This window comes from Hermetia illucens, chromosome 4 (assembly GCF_905115235.1).
Source record: "Hermetia illucens chromosome 4, iHerIll2.2.curated.20191125, whole genome shotgun sequence".
Taxonomy (NCBI): domain Eukaryota; kingdom Metazoa; phylum Arthropoda; class Insecta; order Diptera; family Stratiomyidae; genus Hermetia; species Hermetia illucens.
In genome coordinates, this window is record NC_051852.1 from 91028033 (window position 1) to 91040619 (window position 12587).

At 40.0% G+C, this 12587-nt stretch overlaps 1 protein-coding gene across 13 annotated transcripts in view; it reads right to left on the bottom strand.

The window, feature by feature from the left end:
- Positions 1-12587, bottom strand: part of LOC119655946 (heterogeneous nuclear ribonucleoprotein L) — a 440324-nt gene that overhangs the window by 372972 nt on the left and 54765 nt on the right. For all 13 annotated transcript variants that reach the window (XM_038062140.1, XM_038062139.1, XM_038062138.1 and 10 more), the window contains exon 2: positions 4009-4128. In XM_038062140.1, coding sequence (XP_037918068.1) covers positions 4009-4128 — 120 coding nt within the window. The remainder of the gene's footprint in view (positions 1-4008; positions 4129-12587) is intronic.

Here is a 12587-nt window from a genome sequence, read left to right on the forward strand (position 1 = left end):
CTAATTCCATTGCCATAAACATAACCCAAAGTTATGTATCGGCCGAGGAACTATCATCGTTTTGGAACATAGCAGTTGACGAACTCCAGTAAGATTTAAAATAAGGGCCCAGGGTTACACAGACGATATTGTATTAAACAGTAGAGGTTAATATAAGACCCCTATTTGACAGAATTTAACTAGGATTGAGAATTAATAGTAAATAATACAGGAGGACGCGGCTGGGTATCTATCTGGCCAACGACGCGGTAGTGCCATTCTCAAGGGAGCGCAACCTTGACCACGTAAGACTCACTACACTAGACAGAAAACAGAGGTTAAATATTTAGAAATAACACTAGACCAAAAACAACCTCTGTGAATTTGGTTTTAAGAATGCACTCAAAGCCTTCCCTATTTGCCGTAAAAATAACTAAAAGTAATAGAAATTTGTGGGAAAAAATTCTCTCAATAATTACGCATATTTGAACCTCCGATAACACTTTGGTTAGGGGGGTTTTGGGGACTCATCATTGGTGGCACATTGGTCGATCATAGAGCCTGCCATAAAGTTAGTTAGATTTCAACTGACGGACACCGCACGAACAATGAGATTGACTCTTTGTGATCAACAGTAGATTTAGAAACTGTCTTAAGGATGTGTGTAGCAAACGAGACGCTGTCATCGGACTCGAAAGGCGTCACTATCTAATGGTTGCTCGTCTTCGATGGCGTGTTACATCCACCGCCTCTGGCCGAATTAGGAGCATATAATGTCCCAAGTTCAACATCGATGGCTTTTATGATCCAATACATATGCGATATAAATTTGGGCGGAGAGATCCAAACTCGGGAGGACAATCAGGGAATTATACAAACTTCAAAGACTGGTTTGCGTTTCTATCCCTGAAAGGACTTCTAGAATTGACTCATGTTCGTTTTCAATAGGAAACCAGAAACTACGTAGATATCAACAACGAAGGAAAATGCCTACTGGGAAAAAAGTTGCCATTTTTTCTAGTCAATTTCCCGACAATGGCAACGCCCTGAAGTTTAAGCCAGCAACTGACGGGTGGAAATTTACATCAAAGGTAGATGTAGCTACTTTAAACTCCAACTATACACAGCAGAATATTGCGACCCTAACTAACAAAGCACTCAGCTCCATGGAGATGAACTCTAGACTGGTGTGGGAATGTCTTGATAAGTTGGATTCTAGGCCTTATTGGGTAAGGTAATGAGACAGCTAATGTTCTGGCCAGTCAGGGAGCAGAAACACCGCTAACTGAACTAGACCCATCTGTGGAATTAAGAAGGGGTTCGAGGAAAAAAAATCACCGGTTGAGGAAGCTACCCTGAACGAACTTGCTAGGAATGGAACAATCCAGGGTGCCAACCAACCAACCAACCAAAATGCACGCATAAGTCTTTAAAATTCACCAACAAGAACCTTGGGATCGTAGCGGGAATATTCACAGATCTCACCAGGCGAAATTACCAGCTAGAAAACCTAGGGACATCTGCAACCACCCTTTGCAGGTTGTGAGGAGAGTAGCGAAACCTCTAGGCATGTTCTGAGACAATGTATGGCACTCGTACAAACTAGGATAATACACCGGCAAAATATCTAGCAACACACGCAAGGCTAACAAACCTGGAAGTAGAAAACATCCTAAAATTTCTGTCGCTTACGGGACTGATCGACATACTTTAGTTAATAAGTACACCACAGCTATCAAAATAGTTGTAGTTCCTTAGGACGCACTACAATTTCTCTTGGAAATATTATGTATTCCAAATTTTGGCTTATTCACAACTGCAATAAAGTAAGTCCCCGGTTTTATTTGGGGGCAATTTCCTTTAGACAGTTTGATGATTTGCCAATTGATAATCAACATTGACTCGGCCGCAAAAGTTTAAAGTCCATTTGTGGGCAAAAAAGCATATTCAACTAGTTTCAACGTAGGATGTAATAATAGTTTCGTAGAACCAACCGAGTTACAAGAGTAAGGGATACTACTTTTGCTGTAAGGTTGCACCTTGCACCAGTTAGAATTCTCGTTGTTGTAATAAATCAAAATACACACTAGGAGTAAACACATACAATCCTTCTCACTACGTGGCTCCACAAGATTCAACTGAAAACAAAATTTTGAACGTGGCATCGGGCAAAACTTTCCGAACATAAATATTGCTATCGTCGAAATGCAGGCTCTAGAAGAACTATTTGTTGCTCTATAAAGTTCGCCTGGCGAATTCATATATCATACTAACTACTCTATTGTACGTGTGGGTAAATACCTATTTGTTGCGCCATTTGCAGATGGCTTGCAATGTGATTTCGGGTTGATTTATAAATAACGAAATATGGGGGTGATGCTTTTCAGCTTACAGGTTCAGCTAGGAGTTCGTGCCAGGCGAAGGTCTTCATACCCTTTCATTTTCTTGCAGGAAACCACCCCATTTTACCGTCGGAACAAAGTTTTTAAAAGATAGCATTTTTTTTTTAATTTAAATTTCAATTTAATTGTGGGCTGTATCAACTTTCGTGTTCTCAAGTATATTGACAACATCATTTTGTGAACGAAAATCCATCTTTGCCTACCTAACATTTTATCCCCAACTTCACCTATCTCCTCACTATTTTTATTTCGCTTTATTTCATTCTATCTTTAATTCGTTCATGTTTACCTGATCTCATTTTAAAGTGGCTGGTTACACTCTTTGACTACTGGTGAGCTTTTCAAGCCAAGTAACCGGTAACCGCACAACCTCGTCACTGAAGCTAACACTGTTCAGGCGTTGGACAACGATGCCAATGCTGCAACAGGCTACAACACGGCAACAAATTGTTCAACGTCATTTACTCACGTAAATTTCCAGCGTCGTCGTCAATTGAGCATGATCTCTAACGAAAGTGCACTTAGTGCTCGCACTCGACTGTCTGAACGAGGCTTTAAAAGGCAACAACTTACAACAAATCCACCATCCGCAACAAAGACACGATGACGACAACGAAAGTGGATGGATGGCTGGTCTCCACCCTTCACATTCTAGACACCGATTCAAATGATTCAGATTTGAGATTCGAAATGCCACTCAGCAATTTTATAAAAAACAGTTGAACCATTACAATTATTTCAAGTATTTGAAGAGATGCGATGTGTAGCTTTCATCGAACGTACGTGTTGCATGCAAGGCTCAAAAAGAGAGGGCCAACCTTTGGAGACTCTGAAAGTATTGGGTTGTGTACTTACGACACGGCGGACCGAAAAGATAATCTATGAAATTCGTAATTTCCTGCGGTAATCTACGATTGTTTGTTACAATTCGCGATTACAACAGTAAATTGAGCAGAAAGTATTCGTTAACCGCAAAAATGTCAAGTACCTTCCAACGAAACGATGAGCTGGGCTTGAGATGAAAAGACAGACATTTTATTTTGAATGACATGCTGAGAACTTTTAATTTAGAGTCACCTTTTATAGGCAAAAAATGAGACAATACATACGTGCACGAAGATACTTGAGCTGTTCTTTCGATTTCTCAACACAATTTTACTCAACTCAGAAGACATTAGTTTCAGTCAATTGGGCTTACTTCTAGGTGTACATATGCTACCTCTTGACCTAAACTCTTCCATGAATATAGTAAATTGTTGCACCACGACCATTATCGTAATACCATGTGCAATTTCACGCCCTGATTATTCCACCCTATTGTTTACACAGACCCCACTCGCCGGGCGCAACAAAACTTCGTCAGTTTTTACGCCTGGTATACTCCGGGGCAACCCAATTGCATACGAATATATCTTATTGTCCATTGTCTTCCAAGCAAAAGTATTCGACGTGCACAACACTGAGATTGAACATTCACATGACCTAAAGGTGGAAAATTGTTCAGAATCACCTGGATAACTGTTCCTTCTATTCTGTAGGCGAACAGAACCAACAGAGACATAAAACAACTACCGAAAGACAGGTGATAAAAAACTTGAAAAAAATCGAATTATGCATGAGTACTCACCACTGTAATTGGATAAAATGGATTTATGATGGTGAAGAGGAGAATATGATTTGGCCTTGTTGCTTCCGGTCGTTTTCTTCGTAGATCATCGTTTGGTTTGTTTAGAGTTTGCTGTTGTGTCTGCAAGTAGAGATTCAAGAATTTGGAAAATTAATGTGTGCGAATTGAGGTAAGCCATTGGGAATTATGTTGGGAGGATACGAATAATGATGGATATTATGCACGGAGTTAACTGATTTTCCACGTTTCATGCAAATGAGTAGTATTTCAAATAATGCTTCACTTCTTTACTTTCAAAGATATCTTCCGCTATAAATAGAAACAAATTTAGGCAATTTTGAGGTAATCTCAGCGTTAAGTTACCACAATGATTCAACTATCGCTATTACATTACACAAAAAATTCTTAAGTAAAGAAAAGTGCTTAGAACAACAATTTGGAAAATCTAGAAGCAACTGCGAAGGCTTATACTATAACCGTGTGTTCTGAATAAGGTATATGGATGACGTCTCAAAGCGGAAAGATACTATTCATTAATTAGCAATTTTAGTTCAGAATGGGAGTGGACCCAAAAGGTTTTGTTGTTCCCAAACTGAATGAAAAAAGCATACGGTCATGAGAATCTGATCGCAAAATGCTTAATTCAGCTCGGACAGCTTCCACAGTACCAAAGTACAACTAATCATAGGCAACCCTTGGTTTTTGTTAAGTGGAAAACTACCAAATCTGACTTGTTGGATTTCTGTGAAAAATAGTGGGAGTTGCATCGAAGTTTTAAATAATGTTACCTACTTTCTGTCCGACGCGCTCCTGCCTAAGGTTCTTTGGCGACAAGATACTGAGAAAAGAAAACCTGATTGAATATGGTCCCCTGCCTTGTCAAATTCGCCGAAAAGTAACAAGTATGACAGTACTTTACATAACACATATTCCAGTACAATTTCGCAGCAATAGCTTCAATATTTTCCAAGGAAGTTGCACGTGGCAAGTTGACTAATAGACAAACAGACTGACAAGACGATTAAGTCGTACAACAATTACAAGGCTGATAATGCAAAATCACTACTTCTGGAGTTACGGTGGTAACCGCCGAAAAGGGTTAACAACGAGAAGCTACGCTGTTAAATAGAAGTTCTCGATACGAAGGAGATTACGTTGTAAAATTGTCATAATCAGGCGTACAAGGAAGCAGACATCGGGGCCATCAACATTCACCAATTATAATGGTACATTGGGCTGCTACTCCAAGAACCTAAAAGATCTGGAGATGGTCGAAATTAACAGTCCACTATATACTCCAGTACCCACCTTAGTCTATATGTTTTTGCGAAAATTTGTCTTATAAAACAAAACCGTGAGTGTCTAGAGGCAACCAATATCTGAAAAGGTGGTGGAAGTTACCGAACAACATCCATGGGAGTCCGAATTCGTTGAATAATATGCAGGATTCCATGCTGAAAGCCTCCACACAGTGTTGCCGATGTTTAATCTAGGGACGCACGTCTGCAACACTTGATCTGACAGGTGGGCAACATGCTGCCGGCCACGAAATGGAAACCCCGCAAAGAAAAAAAAATTTCCATTCTCTGCCTGCATTGTGATGCGACTGAAAAGAGCGTTGCATATACTGCGGGCAGGGGCGATGTATGGTTTTAAGGGCAGAACTGGAAAGGGCTAAGATGCGACTAATGGAATCCGCATTTTTCAAATAAACACCGAATTCCAATTAACGAAAAACCTCAGGGCAAGAGCCCAGTCGCCTGGCAGCGCAACTTAACATAATCTGTTGTCACCAGGATTCGGGATAGCATCCGACTTCGGGTTGAGGCCGAAGGGATGGCTTTGTCTGTACTACTGTTTGGAGATAAGATTTTTCAGCATCAACACCAAACCAGAAGACGCCGGATTTGCTACGCAGCATTGATATTCTAAAAGACGCTATATTAAGCAAGGAAGGACTTTCCTGAATGCCTGAGATTTTAATTACCAGGTCCCTTGAATAGGTCAGTTTTAAATATTGAATTTACGCCAAGGTTATATGTTGGTTTGCTAAGGTGGAAGAACCAAAAGCGAATAATTGTGAAAAAAAGGTGGATTAGTGGGTTAAAAAAAAATAAAATAAATGGCCCGTAGACCAAAAAAAGTGGAAAAAAGTTTCTCTCCAATGGTCCCGGTCCGTCATCAAGTGAATAATGAAATCAGAAATCCCACAATTTTAAATCAAAACAAGAAATAGTTTTAGGTATAGTGGCCATGGGATGTATTTGCGATTCGACGGCTTACCAGTGCCGAAGTCCAACGCTCGGTGCATAAACGAATTCACCGGTTCTACCCAAAAAAGAATAGAGTTCGTCAGGGAGATAATATATAATATGCTAGAAAAAATTAAAGCATGAACTATTAACATATAGGAGAAACTAACCAGCAGTATAAGAAACATAGAAAAAGAGAGCGACCTGATCACTTCTATATTTTGGACCGGTATCTGAACCGATTCAACCTAGTAACGCCCCTGAAATCTAGGAAGCAATGAAAAGAATATAATCAAAAACTAGGACCTGCCGACATCGCATCTGAGCCCTGGAAAGCGAGGAGCTGGGACCCAACACTGCGGCTCAATGAATTCTTCAATCGGCTTATTCAAAAAGGTGAAACACCATCTGACTGGCAAGAAAGTACCACAGTTCCAATATGGGAAAAAGAAAGGCAGTCCAGCAGGGTTCAAAATACCATCCGAACTAGTTGTTATCCCATACCACGAAGACTTTTGAACGCATTCGTGGCAACTGTATTCACAAAATCGTTCAAATAATCGTAAATCAGGCCGGTTTTGCCAAGAACTGCGGAACTACTGGTGTATCCACGCTGCGCGGTTACTCATGGAGAAACACCATGAGAAGCATCGTCCTCTTTACATTGCATTTCTGGATCTGGGGAAAGCGTTTGACCCCGTGAAAGACGAACTAATCTGATATGCTCTGCGCCAACACCTAGTAGGTAGCTAGGCATCAGTGGCCACTCCGAGAAGCCCAATTAGCGTTCCGATACACCGTTTTGATGCCACAAGTTCGTAAGACCACGATTGCTTTTATGAGAGCAAGGGGACAAAGTCCAACCGGCTCCGATCTTCAGAGCCAGACCGCAGCATTAACGAAGGAAAGCAACTCTCCCACCATGCAGCGAGTGATATCTCTAAAGTCCTCAAAGAATGGTCTACTGTCTCCGTAACATCACTCTAGCTAGAGCTGTGCAATCACAAAACAAATGCCTGAGGATTTTCCCCTCTTCTCCGCAGCTTCGACAAAGCGAATTGTAGGGTATGCCGACTGCGGCGGCATGGCCGCCTATAGGTCTGTGCCCCGTGCAGACCGCAGTAACAACACCTAGTACTAAAAGAGTTCGTGCGTTGAGCTAGATTCCTCTACCGTGATCCATATCAAAACGACTTCGTGTTTCAGTCGATTTTCAAGGAACCGCCCTCTCAGCACTCCTCCTTATTCCTGTTATGGACACTGTCACACGGGCCATATAACGCCCAACGGCCTTTGCGGCCTTGCAGATGATGTTTTCATAGCCTCTCATAGCAAAGCTGATCTCGAGCAAATGGAATGATCACCTCGTTTAACATGGTTTTAGATTGAATTTGAATAAAACTTATTTTTTGATGACCGATCATCATGAGAGAAGAACTCTCTTCTTCTCAACGATTTAAAAATCTCAGATCAATGGTAAACTGCGTTATGAAATTGCTTCACTCATTGGCAGTACCTGCATGAAGAGGCGTTCCATAACTGGTGTCCGTCTCAAATTCAAAATTTACCGCAGTGTCGTCCGCCTGGTGGTGGTTCTGAGTCTTCGCCAACTATAAAAAACAATGAACGACGTCTCCTGGTAATGGAGATGGAGATGTTGCATTGGATAAGTGGTGTAACGTAATATGATCACTTCCAAAATAATGATATTCGCGATCGATATGGATTTGCACCGATCGTGGAAGAATTGCGAGAAAGGTCGATGATTCGGTCACAAATTTCCCGTTAGCAAAAATTCTGTTGTCAAAAGCGGTCTGAACATCGAAGTCGATGGTAAACAACCAAAAGGCCGGTCGAAGCAACGAACGGTGGCTTGATACTTTGGATGGTTATTTGAAAGACTTGTGACTGCTCAGGCCTTTGACAAAATTGGCGCAACCAGGAACGACGAGCCGACCCCGCTTCTGAATGGGACAAAAACTAGAAGAACTTTATTGGACTGGGATGTGTTTTGCGGCCAGATTTCCAGCGCAATGATTTTTAGCTTCCTCATGATTTCCCAAGACGCTTGTTATCCTCCTAAACTATTCTACGTCATGCAGCTCTAAGGTGAACCACTCATCACCCATACTGGGATAGTGGCTTCTTTCTTTTTTTTTTCTTCTTTTTTTAGTATAACCTGCAGTGGAACTATTACCCTTTCTTAATGTGTGAATAATCCACTGCCAAAGACCAAAGATGTTTACTCAAATGTTCCCAGCTTGTCTATAAGAAGATAGATCAAGATGTAACCGGCTTCCGCCAATAAAACCAACACTTATTACACCGACGGTTTCGTTTCTCCATCCTAGGAACGAAAATAAAATAACATTCTCGTTCTCGTAAGGAAATTTAATTTTATGCGAGTGAGACTATCGATAGAATAATATTCTTTGTTCCTATCTATATTGCCGAATTTATCCTCTATTCTCAGCTATCCAACGTCCAATCAGAGCTGGCATACTTCAAATGTGCTGCGACGCCTGAACAATACGATCCTGTAAGAGAGAGCGCCTTTGCAGGGATGATTTTGGTAACTGGTGCCGCCGATATGGAGTGCATCGACCTTATCGATTCTAAAAGGAAGTCTACCTTTATTTGCCAGGCAAAGAATGGGTAGCATAACTATTTCGAAGATAGACTTCCTTGAGAACTAACATCACGCCAACGTATGCTAGGCGGCATGGGTAACAACAAACTGACATCAATTGCATGGTAAAAAAGGGTGCGAAAAAGTAGCCAATGGCTGTGCAGCAGGATGCAGTAGGATTTAATGGGCAACTAAGTTAGGTGAATTCGAAATGGAATAATCCGGGCAAATTTGCCCAGAGACTATTGGTGTTCCTGGCAAGGGCAATGTCATGGGCTCCATGCCAGTGGCAAACAGGCTGGCAAATCCAAAGTCGTGCACGTCGGAACAACAGGCATGAAAGTCTTTATAACATAATCTGTGTCAGTAACTATAGGAAAATATATTTTTTTCAAAATTCATATTATTTATTGAGATAAATGATTTTTCAGTCCTTTAAATCCAAAGGAAAGAGTCACGCACTGCATATGGGTGTTTATGTAGTATGTCAAACTATATGCTTTAATATGACACTAACATTTTACGATTTCTTGCAGTATTGTAAATTTACATTTACCAACTATTATAAATTTGTCAAAAGTAATATGATTTGCACTGAACTTTCTAGCCCTGTAACTTGCATTGTTGTGGAACTTTACATTGTAATGATGCAGCTATGATGAATTTGGAGGAGCGGCCCTGGGAAGATATCGGGCGAAAGATTTTGAGGACTAGATTTTACAACGGTATCATCCTGATTTATTCGAATTTTCGGTTGGGTGTTTCCTAATAATGTTTTCTGTCTGTCTAACTGCATAATTTGACTCAATCACTCCTAATATGGAAAATATCAGATGTATTCTAAGGCTAAAAGGTTCCTCCACTTCCACAAATAATGCCTTTCACTAATAAGAACAAAGATTTTTGTAGCGAAAGGTAATGATTCCTTTTGATAATCATATTCAAATCACAGCTTCATATTGAGGAGAGCATAAAAAGGGAAATATGATGGGACGATCGACAGCTAGGGGGAATCATATAATGTGTGAAATAATTTGTTGTGTTAATTGCCTCAATGACAAAAGAATTCTACTTCGAGCGTTATTCACTTTCGGTGTTGGTTAGGAAGTCTATGTCAAAGCAATTAAACCCACATAGTAAATACCAGACAACGGTTTACCCTGCCTCTACACACCAAGGAATCACAATGCAATTTTTTATGATAGAAGCATATTCAAAACAGAAGAAAACTATCCATTAGACAACTGATAAATTGTAAACCATCTTTAGAAAAAACCTACCCCACGGTCATTCTCGCTGACCTTCATCGATACGAATTTTCCCACCGTATTCGCAATTAATTAGAATGTCAAGTGAAAACTGAGTGCGAATTAAATGAGCTGCAAATATGTTTATTGCACTTGGATACACACCTGCAGAAAAGTACCAATAAGATGTTATAAAAGAAGAGGGGACAAAAACCTAAGTGGAAAGATTCTACATAGTTGAATATAGGAGTTCTGAAATTCATATATGCATTACCAATGACTTTAATATATGCATATGGACAATTACTCCAAATTATGATATAAATGAAAGATATATTATTGACATCAAAAGTTGATGAGATTTTCCATTTTTAGTGACTTTCGGCCTAATATAACTGATTATCTTTATTGGTTTGAACTGCTTAAATAGACCGGAACTATGTATATTACTGATGATTAATGGTTTAGTTAATTGTATAACATAATGGCCTGGATTGCTTTCTTTCTCATGTCAAAAATATCCATAAGCGCGTATCTATCTACCGCTGACATTCTTGAGCGTTCGACACTCAAAAAAAATTTAGTTGAGCCTTGCGGCGGGATAATAAATGGGCTTAGTATTGGGTGTGTGAAGCGAGGAACCGAATATCGCATACTAAATTTAGAATATTGTCTATCGCTTGAGCATAAAAAAAGTAATAAAACAAAGCCTGCTGGCTATTAGCGTTCAAAGATACTTTGAAAAGTGTCTCCTTAAGCAGCCATCTGAGGGCTTCGAGCTCTAAGAATAGCCGGGCAGATCACCCAGGCTACTGTTGAAAATCCGAAATTTTCCTAAGTCTTCTTAGTTTTTATGGTACCATTGGCCGCAAAGAACAATGCGACATTTTCGCATTTATCTTTTGGCAATGGATCTCGAGCAGAATTCCTTAGCCCTGAATCGTTCTCTACTTATTTTACAGTGGTGCACATTTACAACTACTCGCTCATATCTCAAAAACATCTCACCTAACACTACGTACTGATCTATTGCGAAATAGTCCGCATCCGCGGACAATGAATGAATGTCTCTCGTCGAATTGCCAGGAAAACGAAGACGCTACAAAAGCAAGATATAAAATCGAAATGATGGTCGCCGAAGTCATAAAATTGATACAAATAAATAAATTATTTCAGCAAGTAGAAGGCATCATGATGAACATGACTAACCTCTAGAATGTCTAGAGACTTTGCGCCTAAGACCGCAACGCAAAAAAAGATAAACATGATGTTTCGTTAATGTTATTTATATATACAAACAGAAGATATTTTATATTCAATTCTTAGAGCATATGCAGAAAAGCTTGGATGCAGTTAGCTGGGTGAGAAATCATCTGTTGTTGAAGATGTTGACTTCGTCGTCGACTCTGATTGATGGCATTCTGGTCGACATATCACATTTAGTTTCTCGCTCGGCTTGAGACGCTTTAATGACGTGCGATAATTAATATTAATGATTGAATTTGTTTATCGGGTGATGTTTTCAGTCAGCATCTAACACCCAGGTGTAATCGTTGAATCACAGAGCTTCAAGGGAATTTATTGCTGGCGTTATCGGGCAAAAAGTTTAGAAATCAAATTCTCTCGAGTACGGCCTCCAAATAGGCTTGTGCTACCGAAAATAGAAAAACAAAACAATTGTGAGAATCTTCTGGGCTCTGGGAAGATGTTGATTATATTCACCCTTTAAAAGGAGCCAATCAACAAGAGTTTTTATGAAATATCGGGGTATGAACGCGGAAAACTAATACTAGAAAGAATTCGTGCGAATAATCTTCAATACGTGGTGATAACTCAGAGACGAGAAGGTAAGAGTTATTGTAATCTAAATGACTCTGTAACAGCTATTAGGAAGTACGACCAAACAACGACGTACAACCAAACTAGTAGTACTTACTATTAAGATGAGAAGTCAGTTCCCCACGGAGGTAGGGGCTCACCTGTAAATTGAGGGGTTCTGGATTCACTCAAAGTATATACTTCTTATTGTATAAAGCCACTAACTGAATGGTCTACAATCGGAAGCGAACTAATCATACGACTTTTTGCCTTCGTCAATGGTTTATAATTGTATTTTGGAATGTTCGAATGATATTTAACGATGGCACCAAGGCTCCACAGAATTTTCACTTGCTCCAATTCTGGGGTTAAGCGATGTAAGATTGTGAAACTCTGGGTGCACCAAGCCTTAAGGTATCGGATTAATGTTCACCATAACAGTGGAGTGTTATAGATCAATAGAAACTTCCGATACAAAGGAAAAGAAGGTTTCTATGAGTAACTCAATGCACTCCAGGAGGAACTTCATAAAGATGATACTGCAATTGTGATAGGTGATCTGAATGCCAAGGTGGGCTTTAATAACACCATGTTCGGATGTGGTGGGGAAACATGGTTTTCCGGCGCAAAATA